The sequence below is a fragment of the Polyodon spathula genome, chromosome 1 (assembly GCF_017654505.1).
Source record: "Polyodon spathula isolate WHYD16114869_AA chromosome 1, ASM1765450v1, whole genome shotgun sequence".
NCBI classification, from domain to species: Eukaryota; Metazoa; Chordata; class Actinopteri; order Acipenseriformes; family Polyodontidae; genus Polyodon; species Polyodon spathula.
Window position 1 is genome coordinate 108304733 of NC_054534.1, and position 12883 is coordinate 108317615.

A 12883-nucleotide genomic window follows, 5' to 3' on the forward strand; every position below is an offset into this window, starting at 1 on the left:
TATGTTTTGCTTTTATTGTCAATAATAACATGAATCTGGATATTTAGAAATCCACAAGCAAGATTGACGTCAAGCGATCCATCTTGAAGCAAGGGGACTGTCTCCACCAAGTCTAACTGGGCCATTTCAACGGGCATCTCTCTAACACATGGTGTCACAATACGCTGGCTCAGTCATGGCTAGTAATACACCCTTCACATGATCTGCTTTGTATAGAAAGATCGCTCCTCGTTGATCAAGATGCTCAAATATCTCTGCATCACATATATGGCATATGTCAATGTTTCCTGTTTCTTATGGCTGAAGTTCTACATGTGCCAACTATGACCTTCCCTGGGTATATGACAAGGTGAGTACAGTTCTGCTGGGCTGTGCATATTTCACATCTCAGGATCTGCTGTAGACAGAGGCCTCTACTGTATTTGCAAGGTCATTTCTTCCATTTTGTCCTGATCAGATAGAATGGTTGCATTTTGAAGTGATAAAGAATACCAAACTAACATTTCTTTATATCATCTCAATGCACTATTTATTTTTGTACTTGTTGAATCATCATATTTTCTTTGTTCTTTGTCGTTCCCTATTGGTGCTTCTGCAGAAATCATCTGCCATGCTTACGAACTAAAAAATAAAAAAAAAGAGACTGTTCAAGGCTGAAGTGAGTTGGAAAGCAGGTCAGACTGCAATGGTAATATGATTCGCCACTTCACTGGGGAGTATTTTAAGAAGCTGTAATAATGACTATTATACTATTAGAAAGTGTAGCTGCTGTATGTCTATGCTAAAAAAAATACAATTTGGAATTCATGTCAACTTTAGCATCATTATTAATTCAGCCGTTGCTTGTACTCTATCGATGACATGGTGCCTATGCAGAGAGATGGCCTATGTTCGTGGATTCACAAGAACAAGACATTGCAAGTCCTATTCTGGCTCAGTATTGAATAAAAATAGACTGTTCTTGAGAGGTGTCATGAAGCCCAGTTCAAAACCTGTGCATGACTTATTTTTGCACACATTGGCAGGCTGAAATTGGGTTGAAGAAATATCTTTGAAATAAACCATGTAAAACAAGGTCTGTCTATTGAATATCCTAATATGTGGAGAGATCTTCCCACCAGAGCCATGCACTCCTCTCGCCTCTGGGGATGAAAATTGGGTAAAGGAAGGCAACTCAGGCTAATAGTTACAATAATAATAATGGAGGTGGCCAGGCCATGAAATACCCCAAACATTCCTGGAGTTGTTGTCACATGTGAACCGCTGTTTGTTTGTATATGGTTACCGTTCAAAGCAGATTGCTCAGCACTGTTCCATTTCCCAAGTTCAGATGGATTGACAACAACATTGGTCGAAGTGATTAGTCTACTGAAGAGTTTTATTGTTAAGCAGATGGACACACGTAGCCCTTCTTTCGCCAGTTCCATTTCAGCAGTGACCCAGTTTCAAATTTGTTTTCTTCCTGCTCAGCACTTCTCACACAAAGCTAACTGTGCACCTGTTCAAACAACTTCATAGTATTACGCACTGTGTCTTTGTCTTAGAAGGAAGACCTCAGAGGTTAAGAACACGCTGCTTGTTGTGTCAGAAAAATAACACCAATTGGTTTGGTGAGAAGGAAATGAAATAAGAAAAGCAATTTGGTATTGTGATCTGCTCATTGCTTCATTGCTCAGGTGCTTCATTAAAGGAATGTTTCAGTAAAAAGTTTGTCCGAAAGGCTATGCAAAAAGATGCTAAAGCAGTTCTATTAACAAAGGTTATATCTCTCCAGCACCCACAACACAGCAGCAGGGAAGAGTCTGTTGGCTTCTTCCATCGCCTATTGTTGCGGTCTGGGTGTCAAATATAAATAGTCCTCTTTCCCCTCCAGGACATGAAAGATAAAATAAGAAACCACTCAGTCGCTGAGTTACAAAGGTCCCATAGTCCAGCAGCTGAGTCGCCCCCTAGTGGAGGCAGTAGTAGGAGAGCGTGAGCAGCAGGGGGCTCCAGGATCCCAGTTTCAGAATGGACAGCGCTCCACTGGAAATGCCTGGGGATGCCTGAGTCGACTTGCTCAACAGCTCCCCCTCCTGGGCACCCTGTAAACATACATCATTATTTAATCTTTTGAACAGACAGCGGGGTCCATTCAGTTGATCTGAATGCAGGCAGATCTAATACCCAATTATTAAAAGTAGGGGACTTTGTTAAACAAACAATACAACAACCAAAGTTGTTCTGTCAAGAAGTCACCTTAGACAAAGACGTAATATATATATATATTTATATATATAATAATCCTATTATATTATATATATATATATATATATATATATATATATATATATATAGAATAACCTTATAGATCCTGCATAATATATTGATAATGATGAGATCAATATTACACTGTTTTAGATGACAGTACATCCCACCATTTCTGTTACGGGGAAAACAAATTTGGGACCAATTTGCGGCTTTAGGGGTTTACGGGGTCGCGTTGTACGTGGGTTTTTTCTTAATTCGCAATTATATTAAAGATCAATGCCTTTGTTAAACCTGGTAACTCACAGGCCTGACCAAAATGCCACAGCATGCCACAAAAAGAATGGAAGCATACAGCGTTCATCAACAAATTATACATATATAAAAATATATATATATTTTCAGGCTTTTTATTGATAATGCTTTATTTAGGTGCTGGTGGGGCTTATTAATAGCAAGGCATAAGGACCTCTCCTGAACAACACACAGTTTTCAGTGCACATACAGTTTTTGTACCTGTTAAGATGAACAACAGGGACATTTGAACATTTGCTGTTGTTGACAATGGAAAGCAAGATTTATAAATGCCCAGGATTTGCCACTAGGAGTTTATTTTGTCTTGGTAAGTGCTTCTGGTGTATAAATATAGGTAGCATCCACATTACAGTATACATTTTCTTTGGTTGCTCTACAGCACTTGTAGAGCAAAAATGACACTTCTTCCCAGTCGACAATAAAATCTCCCTCCCTCCCTCCCTCCTCCTCTGGGAGTGAAACATAAGGTTATTATCATAGCCCTGATTCCCTCAATTAGAAATGTAACCATTACCGTATGGGTATTTACCTCTAAAAGACCCCGAACCCTGAATGAGATATATCAAAGCTACTTGCACAGCCTGTTGGTTCTATTTCAGGGAACCAGGGTTATGATAAGAACATAACATTCCCTCTCAAGTACGAAATGTAACCATTACCATATTGGGGTGTGTGTGTGTAGCAAAGCTGTTGCAAGGGAAAGATTGCAGAACAACTTCAATGCTACAAGGCAAATGCTACTTTGCACGTTTCCATTTGGAACCCCAGAAACAACGAGCTAGGGCTAACAAAGTGAAGGAGTGACTTGCCTCTTTGCATGTGCTGTAAGGATTGACTTAGAAGTCGCCCTTAACACTCTTTTTCCAAAACCAGGGTGTGAGGACGAGACCCACACTGTTATTGAACTGTCTGTTATTGTGATTATTATTATGATTGTTAGTCTACTGGCGATTAGAGGCGTGGTTTATTATGTTTTGTGCATACTGTTGATCAAGTGCGTTTAATATATGATGGTGTATTGCTGTAATTAAATGAAGGCACTTCCCTTAATGAAGTTGCCGTAGCGATACATGCGGAACAAGGGTTTTGCTATAGCCATATGTTCGGTAATCTCCCAACAGAAGGGGAAATGCTAATTCAGTCTTTACTGCTGAGAACAAAAGAGTAATAATGGCAATGGTAATAATAAGGAGTAAATGATATAACCAATTGGGTTGATAAACAAAGATGTGTATACATGAGGAGAAACATGCGCAATGTGAAATATATCAATGTTTTATTGTATGAATGTTAAATAAGAGTTTATTTGTGTATAAAAGCATTCCAGGTGGAAATACTTATTGAATAATGAATCCTGTTAGGAGCAGGCTGGGCTGGGAATTATAAATGATGTGTCTTTCCTTAGGAGAGAGTATTACTAGATCAGTTGTGATCTTGTCTGAGGAATGTCAGTCAGTGTATTTACAACATGTTAGTCTGTGAGCATTAACTGTCATATTCTGAATGAAGTATCCAGTGCAAAATAAATATTTATACCTGTGACCACTTCCAAGTGACAATGCATTGCAAAACCCTCCGTGTTCCTGAGATAATAAGGTGATTGCGGGTGGGGGTAAGCTCGTACCATCACCCTGTTACAGTTCGTGGCAGCGACGGGATGTGACGCCTCTGAAGAGACCCTGTGGGAGACGTCCTAAAGAGATCCTCTCATGGCCGGAGATTGTCCGGAGGAATTCGATTTGGAACTGGCGTGCTGAATGCATGCGGTGGATGTTTGCTCTGCTGTTTCTGTGAGTGAGTTCACTGCATCGTCGGATTGTGAAGTGTTGTCCAGTGTTTGGAGACCTGGACTCGGTGCCGGTTCGTCTGTGAGTGGACTGTCTTCTTATACCTGCCTGCGAAGTCGTTGGAGGAAGGAGCCCAGAGCTGTGTCTATTCTGTTTACTGGGCTTTTGTTGCTGGGGGCAGTTGTTTGCTGTAAGTATCCATGACATTCGGTCTGTAGAACCTAGTTAAGATATGGGGAGTAGCCCACACATATGCATTGCATATGTCCTGCAATGGGCAGAGTGTATGGAGCTGTTTCTCTCTGTCAGACTGGAAAGAAGGTGGGTGAAATTCAACAGACTGGTTGACATAGAATGCCGAGATCGTCTTCGGCAAAAAGGCAGGATTGGTATGGAGCATAACCTTTGTACTGGCCTCTGTAAAAAAAATAATAAATAAGCAGACTTTTGCAATGGAGAATGCATCTTACTCAGCCACTTGGCCGAGGTGATGGCAAGATAGAAATCCGATTTGAGCAATAAATATTTCAGCTCAGCTAAATGCATGGGCACAAATGGAGGCTTCATTAGTGCATTAACACTAGAAGGACTGGAGATATACTTATACCTAAAAGCCCCACAGCAGTCTTTGACGGGCGTATTCAAAACACTGTAAATAGTATAACGAAAGGAGAAACAGTGGGATGTAATTCACTTTTTTTTTATTGAGTACGTCACATAAACATCTGAACAACCGAAGCATAATATATATGAACATTTATTTTACAAATCAAAGCAACATAACAGAAATCTGTTTATTGTCAGAGGCGCCAAAGCAACTGAGCAATGTAGATAAAAGAACAAAACTTTTTACAGAAGCGCAGCAGCACAAGTCATAAAAAAAAAGTCACTTATTTATCTTTTTCTGCTTTTATAGAGAAAAGGGTATTTCTTTACCTTGAGTCTAAGGCTGTTCACAATCAACACATGCAGTGCATTTTCCACACACCGCCTTTCTGCACCGGGCACCTGTCCGAAGTTTTATTTTTATTGCACTTGCCAAGCTGGCATTGGCATCTCTTGTGGCTGTCAGCGGGGTTGCCAGCTTCAGCTGTGGGTACATGCTTGGCAGTCTCCCTCTGTTGCAAATAATTATTGTGAAGTTCCTGTGCTAACTGTAAAATATATTTTCTCCTTGGTAAATGTGGCACCTACCAAAAAAGCTTGCAGACGCAAGCTTTTGAAAAGGCTGATTGAAAACAATAGACTGTCAGTCATTCACTCAGGCAGAGAGTAGAGACTAATCTAATTACAGCTAAACACATTGCAGATGGGTAAACACATATAATAAAGTAGAATACCGTTCTGTATAATCACAATACAATTGTTTTCTGTGTGGCCGTCAATGTGACTGCTCCCGGGGCTTTTAAGTATAATGTAATATATCTCCTTCATTTCTGCACTCCCACTTTTCATGCTTTGTGAGAATATGTACATAGGTACATGAACGTTCTGCCCCATATGTTACACGAGTGGAGAAAATTACATTTTAAAACCAAAAACTGGTAAAATGACTGCAGCGGTGCTTCTAGTGCTAAGCACCACGTTTAACCTCCAATGAGGAACAATGCCCTTCGTAGGTGGCCGAAGCCGCTGAGCCCCTTTCAAGAATTGCCCTGCCAAGAAGTGAACACCTGGGGAGACTGAGTCAATCTTGCCCTTTAACGTGGAGGGGGATTGCCCCTTGTCAAAAAGGTCCTGCAAAAACTTGTACCTGTACTGGGAATGTGTGAACGCTGCTCTGGCATTTTGTAGGGTGTCAATAACCATATTCCACAGACCCAGACACCTCAAATGTAGCCGTTCAGATGCCAGACCCAGAGCTGCAGGCTCGATGGGTTGGGATGCCACAAGGTCTCCTGTGCCTGACTGAGCAGGTCGCGGTGCTTGAGCAGTCCCCAAAGCTAGCCACTCGGGCGCTGCACCAGAGTTGAAAAACAGAGTCTCGGAGCACCTTGGCCTGGTCCTGCCTGATTTCCTACAGACACTGCAGGAGCAGGGCGAGTGGTGGGAAAGCATGTAACAGAAGCCTTGGCCACTGGTGTGCCCAGGCGTCTACACAGCCTCCTATTATGGAACACCAGAGAGGACAGTGGGTTGATTCCTGGGAGGAAAAGAAATTTCTCCTGAACCTCTCCCAAATGAGGCTCACCACCTGGGGGGTGAAGCCTCCGCTGAGGTGCTGGGAACTGCTTGAGAGGAGGGCCACCCCCCAGTTTGTCACCCCGGGCAGATGCACTAAGAACATAAGAACATAAGAAAGTTAACAAACGGGAGGAGGCCATTTGGCCCATCTTGATCTTTTGGTTGTTAGTAGCTTATTGATCCCAGAATCTCATCAAGCAGCTTCTTGAAGGATCTCAGGGTGTCAGCTTCAACAACATTACTGTGGAGTTGATTCCAGACCCTCACGATTCTCTGTAAAAAAAGTGTCTACTATTTTGTGTTCTGAATGCCCCTTTATCTAATCTCCATTTGCGACAACTGGTCCTTGTTTCATTTTTCAGGTTGACAGAATCCCTTGGGTCAACATTGTCAATACCTTTTAGAATTTTCAATGCTTGAATCATATCGCTGCGTAGTCCTTTTTGATCAAGGCTGAATAGATTCAGTTATTTTAGCCTATCTGCATATGACATGCTTTTTAAACCCGGAATAATTCTGGTTGCTCTTCTTTGCGCTCTTTCTAGAGCAGCAATATTTCTTTTTGTGTAGCGAGGTGACAAGAACTGAACACAATATTCTAGATGAGGTTTTACTAATGCATTGTAAAGTTTTAACATTACTTCCCTTGATTTAAATTTAACACTTTTCACAATATACCTGAGCATCTTGTTAGCCTTTTTTATAGCTTCCCCACATTGTCTAGATGAAGACAATTTTGAGTCCACATAAACTCATAAATTCATAGATTCCTTCTTCAATTTCAGTATCTCCCATGTGGTGTTTATAATGCACATTTTTATTGCCTGAGTGCAGTACCTTACAGCTTTCTATATTAAATGTCATTTGCCATGTGTCTGCCCAGTTCTGAATGCTGACTAGATCATTTTGAATGACTTTTGCTGCTGCAAGTGTTTGCCATTCCTCCAATTTTTTTTGTCATCCTCAAATTTAACAAGTTTGCTTATTATACCAGAATCTCATTCTGTCATTAACGTAGATTAGGAATAGCTGAGGACCTAATACTGAGGTCCCCTGTGGTACTCCACTGGTTACCTTGCTTCATGTTGCGGTTTCTCCTCTAATCAGTACTTTCTGTTTTCCACATGTCAACCACTCCCTAATCCATGTGCATGCATTTCCTTGAATCCCTACTCTGCTCAGTTTGAGAATTAATCTTTTATGCAGGACTTTGTCAAAAGTTTCTGGAAATCTAAATAAACCATGTCATATGCTTTGAAATTATCCATTGTCAATGTTGCATCCTCAAAAAAAAAATCAAGCAGGCTGGTTAGACACGATCTCCCTTTCCTAAAACCATGCTGACTGTCTCCTAGGATACTGTTACCATATAGGTAATTTTCCATTATGGATCTTATTTTAGTTTACATAAGCTTACATATAATAGAAGTCAGGTTTATTGGTCTGTAGTTACCTGGTTCGGTTTTGTTTCCTTTTTTGTGGATCGGTATTAAGTTTGCAATTTTCCAGTCTGTCAGTACAACTCCTGTGTCAAGAGACTGTTGCATGATCTTGGTTAGTGATATGTACAGTGGCTCTCAAAAGTATTCACCCTCCTTGGACTTTTCCATATTTTATTGTATTACAACATGGAATCAAAATGGATTTAATTAGGAGTTTTTGCCACTGATCAACACAAAAAAAGTCCATAATGTCAAAGTGGAAAATAAAATCTATAAATTGTTCTAATTTAATTACAAACATAAAACATAAAATAATTGATTGCATAAGTATTCACCCCTTGCTATGACACAACTAAATAACCTCTGGTGCAACCAATTGTCTTTAGAAGTCACATAATTAGTTGAATGGAATCCACCTGTGTGCAATTAAGGTGTTTCACATGATTTCAGGTTAACTATACCTGTCTCTGGGAGGCCCCACAGTTGGTTAGTACATTTTGTCACGGGTGGCCTCGAACCAGGTATTATATGTAGTAAGACATTGGATCCTTTTGCATGGAGAATCTCAGTGGCTAGGGTGCACGGCTCCTCGATTGATTCAGATTCGGTTGTGTTAAGTTTGCCCACTGATGATGCAGAACAAGCTATAAGTTGGGTGCCTGCTGATATGAAAAACAGTGAGTTTTGGCCCCCTACTGTATTCTGGATGAATGGCATCCCTAGTAAAGTGTCTCTGTGTGAACAAAAGGAAATGAATACAAGAAATATGTATCGATCTAGAATGCTTGTGGAAGGCGCAGAGCTGGTTCTGAGTAATGACATGAGAACTAATCCTCGCCTCCGAATGTGTGGATGTGATAGATGCAGAGGTGATTAATTCCTGGCTGGGCCTAAGCCATGTCCAGCCTGCAGTCATGTAGCAAGACACTGTAGGTTTCTGTTTGAATGGAATGATTAGAGGGGTTCTCTTTCTCTCATTTGAATGTGAATCCACGAGATGTAAAAATAGTTGTATGCATGGATTGTGAGGGAACAGGTCACTTATTAAAATGGGCACATCTGGGAAAATTGGAATGTAAGGAAGGTGTCCCTGCTAAGCGTGTACAAGTGTCTTGTAGATACGACATCAAGGCTATAGCGACCCACACCTGTGATGCGAGACGATGGATTCAAGGGCCCATTGTCGTGTTCGCTGAGCCTGCCTGAGTTGAACCTGAGACCGAAGTGGAGTCTTGCTGGGAGCGAGCTGAAATCCTGGACATGGATTGGAGGATTTAAAATTAAATGTATTAATGCAATAATATGTGTTATAATCTTTTGTAGTGTTTGTATAATCTTTAGTTTGGAAAATTATGTAAATGTGTAATCAAATGTAATGTTTAATGCTGCTCTAATCGATAATTGTGAAAATTATGTATTCTCTCTATATCTGTAATTGTGAAAATCATGTGTTCTTTATGCATAAAATGATGCAGTAAGAAACTGGTATAATTTGGTACATAGCCAGCTTTTGGGCAGTGGCCAGTCTTTGAGCAGTCTCTTATCAAGATGGGCTTGATTCCCAGAATTGACAGGTTTCTGTAGCACTTTTTTACTGTGTAAAGTAGGATGAAGTAGGATTTTGTATAGGATGCTTGCCTTAAGAAGTAGTATGAACAATAGTATAAAATGCGCACACATGCTTAAACACTGCCTGCTATGATAAAATGCATAGAGAGCCTGTTTCTCATCAGGAAAAGTTCACATTTAAACAACTATGGGGTTTCTCTTAGTTCATCTCTTCTATCCCTTAATTGAGAAGTTGGGGAGTGGGGAAGATGAATGGAAAGAAATACCTGATGTGCTTACTATGATATTGAAATATAAAAAGTAATTTTAAGAAAAAGAATAAAAGATGGGTTTTAAGAAGGCAAAACTTTATAACTTGCTGTAAGCCTGTCTTAAAGTCGTGCCAGAAAGTGAAGGGATAGTTGGCACGAAGAGTGGAGTTCTCTTATCAAACAGCGTCAAGGTTAAAGTATCTTCTCACCATAGAAGAATTGGAAAAAACCTTAATTATCGCTGGAAATTGGAAAACTAAGTGCACAGCTAGCAAACTGGTTTTAGCTGGTTTTTGTGCATCCAAAAAAAAAAAAAAAAAAAAAAGAGAGATAATCCGCAGTTCAGCTGAGTTCATCTAACTGTCCTATAAGTATTCTTAACAGCATGAACTTAGCTAAACTGCTGAATTCGTGCTGTTGGGAAGCTTATGGGATAGTATTACACTTGGACAAACTGTCTATGAAGAGAAACTCTGTATTGAAAGAAAACATAAGCTCGAAGTTCCCTATAATATCTGCTAAACACACAAAGAAAGAGGGAAACTAATTAGAAGAAATAAAATAAGAAAAAAAGATACTTAAGTAACCTGTGGCAGGCTGGCGAGTGGATAGAGGCCCAGAGACAGTCTGTAGTTCAAAAAAATAATTATTTTATTATAAATACACAAAAATAAAAGGGCACAAGGGCCAAAACAAAGCAATTTAAACACTTTTAAAAAGAAAGACAAAAAGCAAAACTAACAAAAAATAACAATTTCCAGGCTGGGCAATGCCTTCACTGGATTTATCAAAAACCACCAACCACCAACCACCAACCACCAACCTGCTTCCTCAGTTCCCTCCTCTCTAATGAGAAGCAGAGGCCTCCTTTTATGTCAGGTGGCTGGGCGCTGATTTATTGTTAATTAAACTAATCATCTAATCAACTAATCAACCCCAGCCACCTGAACATAATAAACCCAGGCAGGTATGGGAAATTAACCCCATCCCTGCCAATTTAAAAAGGGCAGAGCTTTGCTCTGCCACATAACCAGTTACATATAATCAACTTATAACATTTGAGACACTTTTTGAAGTATGATTCAGATCTGGGAAATATATTAATTCTAACAGATATATCTGCTTGTAATAAGACAAAATAATAACTAGCACTCACATTTCAATAGAGACCTTGCAAATAAATAGCCAAAAGGCGAGACAGGTCATTGATCGAGAAGCAAGTGGGTTTTTCTCTGTTACAAGCTGTCCTCCCAGATTATAATAATAAAATAGTATTAAGAACACAAGTACATTTAACATTATAGTGTTGTATATATTTCAAACAACACTCATATATTCAAAATAGTATTATTCTCTTTGTCTGCACATATGAAGTAAAGGAACAGCAAGGGTCCTGTGGGGACAATAAGAGTCCAGTGAACTATGTTTCACCTAACTTTTTAGATAGAGGAGGGGTTGAGAGATGAGCGGGTGAGATCATGATCGGATGTGTGGACCAGGTGTTATATTTTAATTAATTGTTGGCACAAGGCTCTAAATTTTTAGGCTGTTGTGTGCCAAAGAGATAAGTCGGACTTGATAAAGATTCTCCATGTATTCCTATGGAGACAAATCCTATAAAAACTCACACCTTTCGTAAAGGGGTACCACAATCAAGACTTTGCTTGGCAGGGTGAAGTGGTCCATCACTTGTAGATCTCCACAAGACATTTCTGATTCCTTTGTTCACACTACTTTTCCTTATAATAGGAGGTAAGCATATTACTAACATTGTTATATCTTACATGTATTGGTTGCATTGCTATAAGGTTTTGAAACTATGTTTTGGTTTTGAGAGAGTGTTATATTGAATGAAACTGAAATATAGAAGTGGGTGCTTGTAGACAGCGTGTATTGGAATTTGGTGGTCTGATCAACCTACCTTTCCAATATTAAAAGCATTTTAATAAAGCGAAAGAGCATTGCTCTGATTTGTAAAACTTCAAATGAATGAGTCTTGAGTGCCTTTCTTTCCGATTAAATAGAGGCTATATGGACATACTTACAGCCCGTCCAGTGCTCGAACATAAACCACTAGGAGTTTATAACATCTCTGTACTCCTAACGTCTCCCCTGAGTTAAGAGTGTGTGCAGAATAAACAGAAAATAAATAAGACCGAATAAAAAGTGTACGTGAAAATCTGCAAAACGCAGCAGACGTGACAGCTTTCCTAACAAAAACTACATCATGAAGATGAAGGAACATTAAAAGCAAATCTGGAATAAGGTTCTTCAAAAGCATTAATCAGGGGTAGGATATCAAAACATTTCCAAGGCATTGAATATCCCCCGGAGCACAGTAAAGTCCATTATTAAGAAATGGATAGAATATGGCACAACTGTGAATCTGTCTAGAACAGACCGTCCTCAGAAACTGAGTATCCGGGCGAGAAGAGCACTAGTCAGGGAGGCCACCAAGAGGTCTATGGCAACTCTAAAGGAGTTACAGTCTTCCACGGCTGAGCTGGGAGACAGTGTGCATACAACAATAGCCCAGGTGCTTCACAAAACTGGCCTTTATGGGAGAGTGGCAAAAAGAAAGCCATTATTGAAAAAAACTCACATCAAATCTCAGCTAGAGTTTGCCAGAAGGCATGTGGGAGACTGTGACCAAGTGGAAGAAGATTCTATGGTCTGATAAGACCAATATAGAGCTTTTTGGCCTCAACGCTAAGCGTTATGTTTGGCACTGAATCAGGGCCTGGAAAGCTTGTGAAGATAGAGGGCAAAATGGATGCAGCAAAGTACAGAGAAATCCTGGAGGAAAACCTGCTGAAGTCTGCAAGAGACCTGGGACTTGGGAGAAGACTCATTTTCCAGCAGGACAATGACCCGGAACATACAACCAATGCCACACTGGAGTGGCAAACAAAAAGGTCAATGTGCTGGAGTGGCCCAGTCAAAACCGGGACCTCAATCCAATTGAGAATATGTGGAAAGAGTTGAAAATTACTGTTCACCAAAGGTCCCCATCCAACTTGATGGAGCTTGAGCAATTTTGCAACGAAAAATGGGCAAAAAATGCAGTGTCCAGATGTGCAAAGCTGGT

General features: G+C 40.1%; 1 protein-coding gene across 1 annotated transcript in view; it reads right to left on the bottom strand.

The window, feature by feature from the left end:
• LOC121328888 (GDNF family receptor alpha-4-like) overlaps positions 1 to 12883 on the bottom strand; it is an 82614-nt gene continuing 69731 nt past the window's right edge. Inside the window, exon 9 of the mRNA XM_041274062.1 lies at positions 1 to 2084. Coding sequence (XP_041129996.1) covers positions 1950 to 2084 — 135 coding nt within the window. The 3' untranslated portion in view covers positions 1 to 1949. The remainder of the gene's footprint in view (positions 2085 to 12883) is intronic.